This window comes from Myotis brandtii, unplaced genomic scaffold (genome assembly GCF_000412655.1).
Source record: "Myotis brandtii unplaced genomic scaffold, ASM41265v1 scaffold107, whole genome shotgun sequence".
NCBI classification, from domain to species: domain Eukaryota; kingdom Metazoa; phylum Chordata; class Mammalia; order Chiroptera; family Vespertilionidae; genus Myotis; species Myotis brandtii.
Window position 1 is genome coordinate 234,706 of NW_005353629.1, and position 17,041 is coordinate 251,746.

A 17,041-nucleotide genomic window follows, 5' to 3' on the forward strand; every position below is an offset into this window, starting at 1 on the left:
CACAACAGAGAGCAGGTGGGACTTCCTTACTTACTTCCTGTAATTCCCCTCACGCTCCTTGGGGAGGTCTGGATGGTTTAGAGATTTATCCTGGTTTGTGTTGAGCTTTCCTTGCTGCTATGCTAGCTAACCCTTTGAATCATGTCATGATTGGTGGGATAGGGGTTACATTTGCCAACTGTTTGGTGGCTTTCATATTGGTAGTCTCAGTCCAGTTCTTGGAGGACAGATAGTAATGACTTGGGCAGAGAAGACAAAGACTCTAGATTCTGTCTTCATCTGCAGAGATGGTCCATTTAAGTCGGTGTTGGAAATCACCAGTGGGATTGGTCCAGGGAAGTTGGCCTGATCAATGAATAAAACGGCCTTACACACACACTTGAGCCATGTAGTTATCTCCCTTTGTCACTCATGAACCACATTTTAAAAGCAGCATATTAATTTAAATATTAAGATAAGGATTAGATTATATTGCTCTGGTGGCACCACCACTTCATTGAGTTCTTTCCTCTGTGTCTAACTGGCAGATATTGGTCCATCTCCCCTCACCTGTGTCTGGCAGCACATACATGTGTGATGTCACGATGGCCACAGAATCGTGACTTGCAGTTGAACAGGTCTGTCTACACGTGGTAACTGACAGCAACCTAAAAAAAATATTTCTTATCATCTTGACTTCTCTCACAGAGTCACTGCTTATTTGAGCTAAAACTATAGTAAAAAAAAAAGTCTTATATTAGTTCTGTAACCAAGCATTTAGGCGATTATATGATACATCAGTTATGTGTGTATCACTTCAAAGTAAATGAGATACTTACTACACTGAGTTCCCTTAACCCCTCTTGACAAACCACCCCAATCATTGAAGCCCTCAGAATATGGAGCTCTTTGCTATTGGATTGTTTTTCCATCTCCCAACTACTGGTCTGTAAGGGCACTAATCCAAAGTACTTTAAATTCAAAGAAGTTTAGGTATTTTTTGTTTGTGGCAAAATTAATATTGCAAGCTGGTCCTATGTTAGGCATTCTTCTATAAGCATGGCCCCTCCTACCCGTGAGTTCCTAATAGAAGTTTCTTCAGACGTATTTTTCCTACTGAGGCATACACGATGCATTCAATGGCACCGGAGTTTCATTAAAGGAATTCTCTTGTTCCCTTCCTTCCCATGGAAACACCATTAACTGTTTTAAGTTAACTCTCCGAATGTTAGGTTCTTAACCAACAAACAGTGCTTCTCCACAAGGGCACGCTTCTCCAAGCGTCCTTGAATCTGAAGGACCTGAAGACGTAACAATAGAATCAGAGCCACCCTGCGGGTTGGGATCCTATTTAAGAGGAACCCTTTTGTATTTATTTTCCTTCCATCCTGGTTTCTATTTCTCTCACCACCACCTTCAGCCTTTCAGGTGGATGAAAAGGTCAATTATATGTAAAGCGCCCCTTAAACCAGCAGGCCCCTTGTAGGGGTCTGGGCCTCCCCTCCCTGCTCCACTCGCAAGTGTGCTCAGCCCATTCCTGCTCCCCAGGATGTGCATCCATCCATCAGGCCGCGTCTGCCGGCCAGGGTGCCTCTTACAGCTTTTACTGCATCTGAGACGTGGCAGGCCTGCTCTCAGGAACTGCCGGGCAGACTGGGAATCGCAGTCACGGTGAATAGCAGCGAATTGCCAGCTCTTGATGGGTGGGTAGTCACTCCTTTCGGTGGTTGCCCCCTGGGGGAGAAGGTAGGAAAACAGAGGGAGGGAATTAGAGTGACTTTGCACAGCTGAGCAGGTTCCTGCCGCTGGAGCAGTGGCAAGCACTGGCAGGGCTCCACTCTGGGGAGGCTCCAAACAACCTCGCAGTCTCATTTCCACCGATTGGTGCTGCTGTGTCGCCAGCAGTGCCCGGGGATGGGGTGGCAGGCGGGGCAGAGAGGGGAGGGGGCGCTGGGAAGGGGTAAAGGCTCAGCTTAGTTACACAAATAAAAAGTCCCCATCCTACTGGCTCACCCACCCCAGTGAGCCCTGTGCTACTAATTGTACCAAACTTGTATTTTAAGTTCCCCGGGTGATTAAAGAGTTGGCTCACAAACTCTCTGCATAACCTTAATTTTTTCAAGGTTCTTTGAGTGGAGAATGGCTTATAATAATGATTTTGACTAATACGATTTTTGACATGCAACTTTAATGCTTAACCTTAGTACAACTCCAGAGCATTTCATGTGTACTCAGCTGTAAAGAGGGATGATTTAAAGGGATAATATAAGAAAAAGGTCGTTCTAGAATGAACTTCTAACAAATTGCATAAAGGGAGCTTATTATTCCGTGAGTATGGGGATATGCCTCTCTCCTGATCATTTTTCTGCTTGGTTCAAAAAAAAAAAAAAATTGTGGAGACACGAATGGGAGAAGAAACAGGAACAAATGAAATAGAAATCTGCCAGCAAGGAACATTCTTCTGATGGTTATGATTTCGTTGCCACTCAAAAGGCTCTGCAATAATGTGCTTCTTCGTCTCCTCTTTTGTTTTGGGTGAAGAATTCGCTCGAACAAGAAAATGCTGCTATTGGTGGGAGGCTTGCCGCCCGGGCCGGACCGCCTGCCCAGCAACCTGGTTCAGTACTACGACGACGAAAAGAAGACGTGGAAAATTCTCACAAGTGAGTGCCCTTCTTTATTTACTTACCCGCCTGTTGGTTTCACATGAGAGCTGTCTGGAGAACTGGAAACCCTGGCTAATCAAATTAGACATGTTATTGATTTGTTACCCTTCGGACGTCTGTGTATAGAGCACTGGGGGTTTGGAGTCAAAGACTAAATGAACACTGCGCAGGTGGCCACGGAGGTAGTCGAGTCGAGGGGGCCTAAGTTAAAACTGGCCTGACATCACCGCGAGCATTTGTGTCTCTGTCTGCGCTGAGGTGGAGCGGGAGGTGACCCCGATCTTCCAAAAGAAAGTCTTTGGTGACGTTTTGTTCATCGGGAAGTGAAAGGTTAGCGAATAGCACTAAGGAAATTTTCTCGCATCAAATTGGTCGTTCAGTTCATTGTCTCAGTCACTGGCATTCCTTTTGCTTTTTAGGCATTTTGCTCATTAGTCTTTAGTTTGGGGCACTGGGTCTTTAGAGAAACACTCCCCTCTGTCGCTCCCCAGTTTCGATGGACAGCTGTGGTCGCAGCCCAAAGCCCATGAAGTTGCGCCTTCAAACTTCCACCCAAGATCCTACCCCTCCCTCCTTAAGGGCGATTGTGTTTTACAGCAAACCTCTTGCCTTGGGCACTGGGATCTGGAACTTATTGTTATATCGGCTACGATTCCCCATCTGACACAGTCATGGAATCAAGCTCATTGCTTCCGAGTGCAGCAGGCTGTGGGCACAGGCCCCTTGCGGGCACAGCGGCTGCACTGGTCAATAAAACCACATTCTAACTGTCAGCACTGCCCAGAGTCGGGAGATAAAATAACGAAGGGGCAGTTTTGATCCATAAATCAAAGCCATACACTTAAAACCAACAAAAGTGAGAGGTAGGCTTTCTTGCTGCATGTATCTTTTAAGCAGCTATATATTCTATCAGTTTTTTAAAAAATCGTTTCCTTTTACTGCAAGTTCTTTAAAATAGTGGAAACAGGACAGCAGTTTGCCCACAAAGCAGAGGAGGATCAAAGACATGTGAGGCGGGGCTTGAAATAATGCATTTCGGAGCCGGCTTCCCCCGTGAGCCTGCAGTGGCCTTGTCCGGGGTCTGCAACAGGAAGGCTCCCCGACACCCAGTCACATGGTTGCAGTCAAGAAGTGGCAGAATAGCAGCAGCAAGATTAAGGGGAAGAAAGAAAGAAAGCTAAGAGATGCCTTAAAATGGTGTTGAATCTCTTTTTGACAAAAACGGTGACTTAAATATGTGTAAATGCATGGCCAAAGTCAAGCTAAAGTAAAACTAAATTCATCTTGTAACACTTGACCAATAGAGAAAGCCTACACCCCAGGAGACAAGAATATAGGAGAAGGAGCGAGGAAGGACAAAGGGTCTGAAAGAGAGCTGCTGGAGAAGCAGGCTGAGGGATGGGGAAGATTGGACCCTGCAGTGAATGACATCTGTTTCCCCAAACGTGCCAGGCCAGGTCCAAGGTGCTATTTGTTTGAAGGCCTTCATTAAAGGCAAAACGATTCAGTAACATGGTATGAACGACACCTCAGAAAAGTCTATGTCCATTTTGAACCATGTTCTGAGATGGGTGATCTTCCAGCTTATTGTCCAAACTGGGATTCTTTAGATCAGGGTGGGGAGTCTTTTCCTGCCAAGGGCCATCTGGATATTTATAACAGCACTCGCGGGCCATACAGAACTATCACCTTACACATTAGCCTGCTGGATTTGGTCAAACATTTAATTAGCTCACCCCTCATACCTTGGTAGGGCCAGACCAAATATAGCCTGCAGGCCAGCCGTTCCCCACCCCGGCTTGGAGCATGAAATGGGGATCTGTTCATTACACTGGGAGAGCAGGTATGGACTGGAACATGTAGTCACCCTACCCAAATGTTTTACATTACCTGACATAACTCTCAACTAGAGAGATGCACTAAGAAAGTATGAACTTGATGCAGTCATGCCTGGGTTCAAACTCATGTCTATGACCTTTCAGTAAGTCATACCCACATCTTGAGTCATGGGTGCCTCATTAGATCATCACAAGTTGAGTGTTTTTTCAATAAAGGGTGAGTTTGTAAATCACCTAGCTCAGTGGTCGGCAAACTGCGGCCCCTTGAGTGTGGCTCTTCCACAAAATACCACGTGCGGGTGCGCACGTTCAGTGCGATTGAAACTTCGTGGCCACACTCAAGGAGCCAAAGAGCCGCATGTGGCTTGCGAGCCGCAGTTTGCCGACCACTGACCTAGCTCATAGCATGAACTCAATGCACTGCAGGTATATTGCTATTATTGTAACAGCACCAGCAATATTAGCATGAGGACCCACAGACCCTTCTGCCTTAGAGGCACAGTCCACTCGAGCTCTCCACAGAGAGAGGAGAAGACCACAGACACACACGGGCCTCGCTGCGCCAGGGCAGGGAGCCTGTTTTCTATCGTTTTCCTGTGTTGCATGTAATAACCTACTAAGGAGTAAAGGTAACTGAGCATCTGTGGCTCCATGCACCACATCTGACATGGAAGGACATAGACATTCATGTACAGGGAAGTTCTTACATGTGAACAGATTCAAAGATCTTGAACTTTTTCCTAGACTCAGGTACAACCATAGCTTCGGAATAAATGTCTACTCTAGTCAGACTCTTTATTGCCCAGTGACTTCTACTTGAAAAGATAGAGTTTATTACCTGCTGGGCTGTGACTGTGGGGCCCCACGCGAGGGTATATTTTTCAGGTTTGTTGGAGAAATATAGACAGTTTATCTGGGTGATTTCTGCTGTGGATTTGAGTTTTTTTTAATTAAGGCATTGGATTTGATTACGTTGACTAAAGAGTGAAAGATTTCCACACTATTTGGACCATCTAGTGATAAATGAAGAAATGTTTCTCATTGGAATAAGAAAATAGCCCAATTCTCCCCAAATCCAAAGACGCACTAGGTTGGCAGAGCTTCCCACTGCCTCACCTTTGACCCGGAACAACTGCTTCGCTAATTGGCAGGGAGGCGAGGGAGCCAGTTCCTGGTTTGGGGTCGGCTGAGTGATTGAATGACCGGCTCCATATAAACTAACAAATACGCTAACAAGCAAAGCCCCAAACCCCGAGGTTAGCTAGAGCCTCGGAATCTTAGGGTCCTCTGCCCACTTGGCCTGAGCAAGCATTTCACAGCCTGTCGCACAGACATGCTCCCTTAGAAGGAGGCGAGCCCAACCCCACTGCGGGAGCTGCGCTGTCCACAGACAGAATAGGATTAAAAGGAAGGCCAGCCATCATTTCCCTTAAGTCTGATCCCATTATGTTGCTTATGTTTTAGAAACACTATGATAATAATAAACAGATAATAATCAATTGAATGGAGTGGAGGTGAATAGAAATGAAAAAAAAATAGGTCTATATAATATAAAGAAAACAAAATTCAGCAGTCAGCTAACCAGTGGTGTGATCCACCCGAACAGCGAGAGGAACGGTTACTCTCACGGAAAAGACTGTTTTGGTAACATGCTGGCACAGACTGCATTTTTGTCCTCCTCTTTGGAAACATCATTTAATAAAACATTATAAAATTAATCTCAAGAATAGTGACAAAGCTCCCCAGTCTCTGTCAGAAAAAAGCATTGAAAAATAACATGTAGCCCTGACCGGTTTGGCTCAGTGGATAGAGCATCAGCCTGTGGACTGAAGGGTCCCTGGTTCGATTCCGGTCAAAGGCATGTACCTTGGTTGCACGCGGGGGGGGGGGGGGGGGGGTGCAGGAGGCAGCTGATCAATGTTTCTATCTCATCGGTGTTTCTAACTCTCTATCCCTCTCCCTTCCTCTCTGTAAAAAATCAGTAAAAATATTTTTTAAAAAAGAAAAATAACATGTACAAGTGAGTGAAAAGTCCTTTTGTAAGTGAAGTGTTCAGTAGTTCAGTAGTAACAATGAAATCGGCATTGTTGTTCTCTTGACTGTTGAGAATAGACGGGAAGTGCAGATGCACTTTCATTCATTTCTATTTTGCGGGACTGCTTTTCCTGCAGTTCTCACTCCTGCACGCAGTCTCCCGTTTCATTCTTAACTTATTAGAAAGCAGTGCAGGAGACATGAATACTAAAATGGCCAATGCAAAAAGCGTGCCTCCTGCACGTTGCAGGCCCTAAATTCTTGGTGCAAATATCAGGCAAAACCTCCCCGGCCCCTGCGTACTTTCTGTCATGTGTTTCTTACGTCTCAAAGTTTCTAGGAAGCCCAAGTGTGGGGGCAGCTTCCCTTCCTCCCCAGGAGAGCGCTGCGGGGCTGTCATTTCTACTTGTTTTTAAGTGTTTCCCAGGATCTGACTTCCTTTGTCCTACATTTCAGATCAGAGACCTTACTTGCTTCTTGCTTTCTCTGAGCAATGACAGGAAAGGGGATTTCAAAATACAGGTTTATCCTTCCATGTGCCAACAATGACTTCCCACTAATAACATCGGAATGAACATTGAGAGAGCTGTTAGAAAGACTGTCAGTTCCCTCTGATAGAGGCAGGGGAAATGCCTTTTTCCCTCTTCCTTTCCTTTGGTTGGTAACTCTGTCTTCTATTGATGTGCAAGGATTTGGGAACTAGTATTTTTAAGTCATAGAAAATAAAGGAGCCCAGCTGGTGTGACTCAGTGGTTGAACATCAACTTATGAATTAAGCGGTCGTGGGTTCGATTCCTGGTCAGGGCACATGCCCGAGCTGCGAGCTCGATCCCCAGTAGGGGGCGCGCAGGAGGCAGCCAATCAATGATGTTTCCCTCACATCGTGGTTTCTATCCCTCTATCTCTCTCCCTTCCTCTCTCCCTAAAAGAAATCAACAAAAACTTTTAAAAAAAAGAAAATAAAGGAAACCATTGTTCAGAAGTTCTCTGGGTTGTCTCCTCTAGCCCATGGAGGACCGTTAACTTGATCACCTCCAGGAAGGGTCCTGGAGCTGGGGGGTCATTAATTGGTTATAGGAGAGTCACAAAGATCAGAGGCTGGCCCCAGCTGGTTTGGCTCAGTGCATCAGCCTGCAGACAGAAGGGTCCCGGGTTCAATTCTTGCCAAGGGCACATGCCTGGGTTCCGGGCTCGATATCCAGTAGGGGGTGTGCAGGAGGCAGCTGATCAATGATTCTCTGTCATCATTGATGTTTTTATCTCTCCCTTCCTCTCTGAAATCATATATATATGATTCCGAGGCTCTGATATATATATCAGAGGCTGGTGCACACTTCACACTTTTTAAAAAATATACTTTCCATAAGTTTTAAAGGAAAAATACAGAGAAAACAAATCTTCCATAAGAAATTGAGCTTCAGTTCCAAAAGCTAAGTATAGGTTTGATCATATCCAATATCTGATCAAAGGAGAATGTTTTAATTGCTGCTTACTCAGGGAATAATAAACCTGCACACTGATACCTTCAATTGGACTTCTTTTCTTGTCCCTTCTCTTCCTTGATTTCAGTTCATTTGCTGTTCTTTGAGGATATATTAGGGGACAAGTCAAGTTCATCAAAAATTAATAATCGTTTCTTACGATTATTTGTTTAGAAGGAAATAAAAAGTAAGTTCAGTAGAGGTTTTTATACCTGTGGGTTTCCTTTGCTCATATTATCTTAATTAACAAGAACCGAAAGCCACAAATTATTTTATTTCATTTCATTTCTAGGAAGGTAGGTAGAGTCCATAAATAGTGTATTTCTCGTTGCAGGAGAACCTCAGAAAACAGTGAGGTGCTTCCAGAATGACTCTGAAAATGCCTGGGCAGGATTTCAACTTATTTACAGACCTCATTCCTTCATGTAGCAAACAGTTATTGAATACCCCGCTGTGCTGGATGGTAGAACGTGCATGTGATCACCTCTCTTCTTAGGAGCCTAAGGAGTCAATTGCAATACATGTGCTAAGGGATAGATAGGGGGCGTTCATACTATAGGAATACAGAAAGGGGCCCCTTATCTGGGAGGGCAGGACCTTTCCTAGCAGTGACCTTCTGTAAAGCTAAAGAAAATGGCTAGGAATTGTTGAGGCGAAGAGGTGGATGAGAAAGTACTTTAGTAACAGAGACCGGTACTAGGAACGCCAAAAGGCAAGAGAGAATTGGTGCCTTCTAGAAACTGAAGTGAAATTGCACATCGATAGTCATTGGGGAAGTATGTGGTGGGGCTGGAGAGTTCACCAAGAACCATACATTATGGGACTTTTTAAAGGAATTGTTAGGATAGGTTCAAGGATTAAGACTTGAGAGTAGAGATCACCCCTCTGCTAGTGAAAACACAGTGATCTAAAGAACTGTTCACAATAGCACTGTAGTTGCTCTCTCTTAGCTTGTAACTTTTTATTTTAGTTCCTGGAGTAATTGTTTCTATGACTTTGGACAAAGAAAAAGGAGAGAGAATTGTGTTTGGACTTTTTAAGTATGTTAGCATCTAATTTTACCTTCAGTGAGCTCAATTCTAATTTGAGATACATGGCTACACATTGCTATATTTCTTGAATTATTTGCTGCTATGTATTCATGCACCAGTGCATTAGTGGATTCTTCATAGATTTTTTAAATATGTGTGCTGGTCATTCCAAATACTGTATTTTAAAGAAGTTGGTACCTAGAAAAACCAGTTGACTTTATTTCTGATTTTCATCTCCCTTGAATATAGCAATTTCCTTTTCTCCAAAGAATAGCATGTGTACAAATAATTGTGATGCCTCCTTTACACACAAGCTGTGGTGTTTGCTGCTGAGTCTGGTGTGAAGGAGGTATGAGTTACATGGGCTGCTTAAATTTGCTCCGTGTCATTCCTCGGCAAGTTGCAGACTAAGTTTGGCAAATCATTGAATGTAAGCACTGAAAAATTAAATGATCTCCTTGTCCAACCCTCTCACTTTACACATTTCATTCATTCAAAAAATATAATGGATATATTCTAGGTAGCAGGCATTGTTCTAATTATAGAAAATTTAGTGCTAAGTCAAAGCAAATATTATCATACCTCTATTAAGCTCAAAGTTTAGGAGGGAACCAGCATTAATAAACAATCCCAGATAGCAACCTTATATAATAAAAGGCTAATATGCAAATTGACCAAACGGCGCAACGACCAGTTGCTGTGATGCGCACTGACCACCAGGAGGCAGATGCTCAATGCAGGTGCTGGCCCCTGGGTGGTCAGTGCGCTCCCACAGGGAGAGTGCCATTCACCCAGAAGCCGGGCTCATGGCTGGCGAGTGCAGTGACAGTAGTGGGAGCCTCTCCCACCTCCGCGGCAGCGCTAAGGATGCCTGACTGCCGGCTCAGGCCCGCTGCAGGCCTAAGCCATCAGTCGGACATCCCCTGAGGGCTCCTGGACTGTGAGAGGGTGCAGGCTGGGCTGTGGGGACCCCCCCGCCCCCGTTGAGTGCACGAATTTCATGCACTGGGCCTCTAGTATATAATAACAAAATGCAATAGTACTCTGAAGAAAGGATATAGAATATACAAGATACTGAAATGGAGGAACTGCCCTAGTTTAGAAGTCATGGAGAATATCACCAATGACGTGGCATTTAAGCTGAGAACTTAAGGTTGAGAAGGAGTTAGCCAGGGCATGTGTCCTGCCTGGGAATTGAACTGTGGACCTCTTGGTTCATGGGTCGATACTCAACCACTGAGTCACACCAGATGGGCAGAAGATTGAATCTTATCTTCTGTTCTTATCATCAATAGTTTGAGAAAGAAGACATACTTTTGATTCAGAATGAAATTTCTATTTCTGGCATGGAGTTTGTGTGTATTAGGATGGGTTAGGTTATGCTATGGTGACAACTCCAAAATCTCAGGGGCTTAAACCAACAAAATATGTATTTCTCCTTCATGCTACATGTCTTGGGAAGGTTGGCAGAGGGCATCTGTTTGTCAGAGTCATTCAGGGATCCAGGCCTATGGATCCATCTTCACCTGTATTTCACCCGTAATGTAGCTGGGACAAGACTATGCGGCAGCATCTTGGACTGGCACTTAAAAGTGACATTTATCAGTTCTGCTCAATTACAGGACCACACCCCATTTCAAGGGGGCTGGGAACTATAAACTTACCAGGTTCAGGAGGAAGAGAATGCGAGTATTTGGTGGACAACACAACGCGCCCGCCGTAATCTGTCCCACTGGACATCAGATGTTCCCTGTCCTCCCCATGCCATGCTCAAAGTACACTAACTCCTCCTCCAAGGGGGAGCTCATCCCTAATCATTAAGCTCAGTGTCCATCTCTGGATGATGGACCATTATCCCAGTATCAGGTTCATTTGATCCGGAAACAAACTAAAACACATATTATCTCGTCCCCTCACACATGATGCACAGTGATGGGTTGAGGGCAGGATCAGCACAGTAAACACTTTAATTTGGAAAGGACATAGCAATTTAGCAATCCCAGCAAATAGACATTTTGAAGAGTGCCTGTGCAAGGTTGGCTGGGGCCCTCCTTAATTCTGCTCCGTGTCCTTGGTTCGCCATGGTCCCTGGTTACACCTTGCAGGAGATTCTCCTTCCGTTATCCTCCTTGGCTGTATCTGGAGTGAACCTGAGAATATGTTCTTCCTGGGAGTAGAAGGGTTTTCTAAGAACATGTCGTGTCTGTAGACATTTAGGGACAATGGTGAAGCCTATTAGTCCCGACTAGGGGGTCTTTGGGCAGTTAAACCTCTTGCCAAATATATTTCTTAGACTGCTTTTTCCTTTGCTGTCTTGTCCCCATTTCTCTCCCACCACCCCCTGACATTCTATCTATATATTCACTTATCTACCAGGCTTTAACGAAACAGGTCCCTTTTAACTCTTTTTCCCCGAGTTACAAGAGTTTACTGGGTATCTCACCCTTCATTGAAACTTTCTTCTAAGATACTCTAACACAGTGAAATTACTCTGAAAGCCGTATCTTTAATTTTGTTATTGTCAGTAAGCCGAGTTTTAGTTAACCTGTTTTTCTCAAAATTCTTCTCATTTTATCTATGATACATAAAACCAAAATCCTTTACCCGATGAGGTTGAAAAGCATTGCTTCTTCCAGTGCTGCACACTGCTAGGTTTTGGACTCTGTTTCCTTGCAATCCAGCTTATAAATGAGCCAGTTTTGCGTGTGTTGTGTGTGTGGTGTGTGTGTGTGTGTGTGATCTTTTTTTTTTTTTTTTTGCAGATCTTGCCAAGTGTAGCCAACAGCAAACAATGCACACCACCAATGTTCTGTTTTGCAACCTCTTCTCTTGGAGGTGGAAGTTCACTAAAAAACTGATTATCCATCCAAGTAAGAGCAAATCACAGGCCACCAAGTGGTTCTCCATGCCATATGTGCATTTCCATCCTTCCACCCTGCAAAATCTATGTCCTTGTCATCAGCCACTGGGCACTCTTGGTACCAGTGCCTGAATGAGTCAGATTAGGCTAAGCTAGGTTAAGTTGGCATAAAACAATCACCAAATCTTAGTGGCTTCTCTAAGTAAAGATTTATTTCTTTTAACGTCACACAGCCATGGTAGGTTAGCTGGGGTCTCTGTTGCACATCTTCTCCTTCCAGTACTCAGGTTCATGGAAACTCCACGATTTGGCCTGTCACTGTTGCCTTGGCACGGGAAAGGACAATTTCACACTCACTTGTTGAGCTTCTCCCCTGAGCTAACATGCTTCATTGTCAAAAACAAATCCCTTGGCCACACCTCACCTCAGAGTGTGTAGAGAAATGTAATCTGCCCAAACTCTCAGGAGATAGGGCAATCAGAATATTTGTTTAATAGCCCTAATCATTGCATTGCACCCTTCTGGTCCGACAAATATTTGGTTCACTTTTCTTGTCACATGTAAAATATTCTCACTCCTCCAAAGAGCAGTTACTAGCAGAGGAGAGGGCTGCTCTGTGCATCTTTCTGTCTCTTCAGTGTGACTCTGTTGTCAGGACTGGTCCTTATTCGTGGAGAAGGTGAGGTGCCTCTACATTAAAGGAAAAGTTTAAAAATGCATTTCAAATCGTATCTAATAAAGAGGGAATATGCTAATTGACCCTCACACTGTTGCAAAGATGATGGAGCCCACAGCCAATAAGAAGGGAATATGCTAATTTACTGCCAGCCCTCAAAGATGTGGGCCCCCACAGCCACAAGATGGTGGCCTTGCCGTGCACCTGCCTCCAGAGTCCCCCAGTCCCCTCAGCCTCCCAGCCACCCAGGGCCGGCCCAAGGCACAGGTAAGCCTTGGATGGTGGCTGCCTGGGCCGCCTGAGGCTTGCGCTGCCAGCAGTGGCAGCAACAGAGGTGTGATGGGGCATCACCTTCCCCTGATCGCCGAGTCGCCTCCCGCCCCTGAGGACTCCTGGACTGTGAGAGGGGGCAGGCCGGGCTGAGGGACCCCCCCCTCCAGTGCATGAATTTTCATGCACCAGGCCTCTAGTATTTTTATAATGCATTTGGGGTGGAATTTTCCAAGTTTTGTCTCTCCTCAAATAGTTTAAATATGTCTGAGTTTATATAATTTCACTAGTTTTACTGTTTAGTATGCATGAACTATTATATAGCTATAATATGGTTGTGCAAATATATATAGATGTAAATTATATAATACACATAACTCCCATAGAACAGAATAAATTTTAACATTTAGAGTCACTTCATTAAAAAGAACCAAAATGACTTTTAAGATTACAGCCAAAAAAGTGAAAATATAATTGGGGCGAGTGACTGTCATATGCAAACACCTTTATCAAAATGATGGAGTAATGAAGGCCAAGTTCAGAAGGCACGCTGGTGGTGTCTCCAGGTCCGTGGGATGACTGTGGTGGAGTTAGGACCCAACTCTGCTTCTCAGGACACTCTGGCCAGTTAGAAATGTTGGCTTTGTTCATCATACACCAAATGAGTCCATTCCTGGGGAATGGCCACTCTGTGACTACACCTTTATATGTGTTAATTATATTGCTCTTGATGGACCAAACAGTTGTGCTTCATAGAAGATGCCTTAAGAGCCTGGCCATGTGAGCTGGCCTTAAGGAGGCTTTGGGAAAGGGCAGTGCTGAGCAGACACTTTCTTCCTCTCTGTCCGGATGTCAAGGCAAACTACCACTTCTTACAGTGAGTGCTAATTATTAACCCTCCTGGCATGCTTTCTTTGGTCATTAAGTCTTCATTTCTTTTTTAAAATATAGCATTGAATTCCAGTTATTTAGCTAGAACAATAACCATTGTGAGCTTCCAAGACCGAAATCTTCCCCACATTTTTATGTTGAGAAGGCAAAGCGCTTTCCGAAAACCCCACTGCTAAGGCAATGATGTATCCCTTTCACTTTCATTATATGTTTTTAATCAGAGCGTGACTTCACACTAGACAAAGCGATGCTTTATGCATGGTCTCCCTTGTTTTTGCTAAAATCCTTTGACATGATTAATTTTACTTTAATGCTTTTGTCTTGTTGTAATGGTAAGGATGATGGGTATAAACCAGGCAAAAATACATGCTTTTCTATTATAATGCCTCTGAGCATTAAAAATATCTCAGATGAAAAGGGAAAAGAATCACAGGAGACTGGTCCGACTGGAATTAAATTTCTTGCTACCTGAACACAGAGTACATGAGATTAAGAAAAAATGATTCAGTCATTGTTTTTAGTTTTATTTTTGGTATTTTTTATAGCAATTTATTCATCTGTATGATTAGATCTGAAGAGGAGGAGAGACTGAAGCTCACGGATTTCTTGATCTCATTTGTCGCTTTGTAGCGTTTCCCTCCTTCTCTGTATTAAGGGACCAAAGTATTAACCAGTTCAATCCGGGGTGTATCTCGACCAGATCAAGGTAAAGCCAGCCACACTGTTCCGTGGCGCTGCCTGGCATTGGATGTAGGTTAGTTTTCAGCTGTTCTAATTTTCAGTCTACAAGAATTGAATGCAGTATCCTTTGTTCAACGGACAGAAAAGCAGTGATGGAGGTGGCTTGAAGAAGAAAATAATGACCACTCAACAAGTGAGACCTGCCTTGGGAGCAACTGTCTGAGGGTCAGTTGTCCCATATTCGCTCTTTCTTTTTCTTTCAATAAATGATGGAGTTGCCTGCCCATATCACAAGAGTAGGAGACCTTCCTTTGTCTATACAACCTGTCTGTCTGTTTCACTTGCCTCCTAAATAAACCCTATTACAATGAGAAGATCACCTGGCTCCGCCCAACAGCACCGCATGCAATGATGGGATGTTCTGTATCTGCACAGCGCAGTGGGCCAACTGTGGCTGGTAGGAGAGAAGCTGAATTGCTAATTTTATTTCATTTCAATAAATTTACATGTCAATAACCCCCTATGACAAGTGGCTTCTGATTTAACAGCACAGCTCTACAGGGCACAAAGCTGTGAGGTGTTCACATTCACTTAGGAGAACTGTCTGCCGACCCCACCCTGCTGCCCAGACCTGGTCCCACATGAAAATAGGTGACCCTGTGAAATAACTAAATTCCAAGAACACCCAATGAGCCACCCGGAAGCCCTCTCCCACCTACTAGGGTTTCTCCTTTTGCTTCCTCATTCTCTCCTTCCACAAATGCCCATAGTTTACCCGATGTGTTCATTTTCTGTGGCTGCCTTAACAGAGTAGCAAATACTTGGTGGCTTAAAACAACAAACATTTATTCTCTCACAGTTCTGGAGGCTGGACGTTCAAAAGCAACGCGTCAGCAGGGCCACGAGCCCTCCCAAGACCCCGAGGGAGAATGCCTCCTTCATCCCCCTCACTTCTGTGGACTTCTGGCCATCCTGGGGGTTCCTTGGCTCAGGTCTTCATCACTCTAATCTCTGACTTGCCTTCACTGTGTCTGTTTCAAAATCTTCCTCTCAGTTCCGTTATAAATACATCTGCCTTTGGCGTTAGAGTCACCCTAACCCAATAGGATGTCATCTTAACTTGAGTGCATCTGCAAAGATCCTATTCCCCAATAAATTCCCGTTCACGGGTCCTGGGGGTGAGGATTTAAACATATGTTTTTTGGGGACACAATTCAGCTCACTACACCTAGCACATGGAACTCACAAAGGGAAGAAACATAATAAAAACCAACAGCTATGAGACACTGTGCATGAGGCACTTCACTTGCATTTATTCATCTAATTATTATAACAACACTCTGTGGTATTAGGGACTATGGTTATTTCTGCTCCAGATGAAGAAATGGAGACACAGAGACATTAAGTAATTTGCTCAAGGTCACACAGATGGTAAATGACTGAGCCAAAATGTGTACCCAAATGAAGCGCTGGAGCCTGCCACCCTCTCTGTGTCTCACGACCGCATTAACAGCGCGCATATTGTAAGCAGAGTGAAAAGTAGGACCAGGCAGCCTCCTTCAGCTTTTTATGCAGAACAAATGGAATATTCTCTACACAGATGGAATGTATTATATCTTACTATGCATGGTTCTTTGTTGAACCTTCAGCTAGCCCCTTTGTTATTAATTGAAGATGAGAGGAAGAGGATTGTATTGGGTTATATGTAGGTGAAAATTATTTTAGAATGAGGGTTCTTACAAATCCGGCCACTGCTTTCTGTGTGTGCCTCCTTGCTTGCAAAAATCATAATTGTAAAATCTGTGGGCCAAGACATGATGTTTTAAAGAGGGAAAAGCTGTGTATTTATGTTCTCCTGGTCGCCTGTTTTATCTTGTACTAATGCCGCCCGGGTACTCCTCTGTCTGTAGTATCTGGGCGAACCTCACACCTCTGTTTCCTGTTCATTCATAAATTCACCTGAAGCTTTTCATTACCATAATCATTGACTTTACCAAACATCACTGGCTGCTCTTGTGTGTGCGTAAACTTTCCTGGGACTCGATTACTTCTTCCACTTTACAGCTTTCATTTCTAAAGTGATAAAGCATTCTTTTTGTCTTTCTTCTTGTCCAACACCCATCATTTTCCCACCTGAGTGATAATCAAAAATCGTATGTGCAGGTGAATTAAGGAGCAGTCAGTGGTTATCTACCTTCAGTCTTATTACTAAATTTGCCAGGTTTGATATCCTATATGGTGTTTTCCACAGATACACATAAATAGGTTTCTACGTGTAATTCAGAAAACAATCCAGGATGGTTCTCAGAATCTATATGTATCTCTAATGTTGGGGTTTCTGCTTTCATGCCTGACCTTAGTGTCCACCTTAGACTCAAAGCTGAGGAGACACGGGTGCGAGAAGAAGCCAGAGGTGGGTGCTGCCAAGCACTTTCATAAGATGCAACAACCTTTCTTGACCTTGGGAAACTGTTTAAGTCCCCCATTCTCTATTTTAAAAAGGAACAAAACAGAAACATAAAGTACATATCTCTCTAAGAAGCAGCTTTTGTTTCTAACCAAATAGAGTTTGGTTGTTTACAAATATGACAGCCAAGGCCTGATTCTGTCCCGGTGTGAGGGAGGTGAGGGTGA

At 44.1% G+C, this 17,041-nt stretch overlaps 1 protein-coding gene across 1 annotated transcript in view; it reads left to right on the top strand.

Annotated features, from left to right (window-relative positions):
* The window catches only part of KLHL14 (kelch-like family member 14), an 87,971-nt gene that overhangs the window by 17,495 nt on the left and 53,435 nt on the right, over positions 1 to 17,041 (top strand). The window contains exon 3 of the mRNA XM_014541247.1: positions 2,521 to 2,642. Coding sequence (XP_014396733.1) covers positions 2,540 to 2,642 — 103 coding nt within the window. The 5' untranslated portion in view covers positions 2,521 to 2,539. The remainder of the gene's footprint in view (positions 1 to 2,520; positions 2,643 to 17,041) is intronic.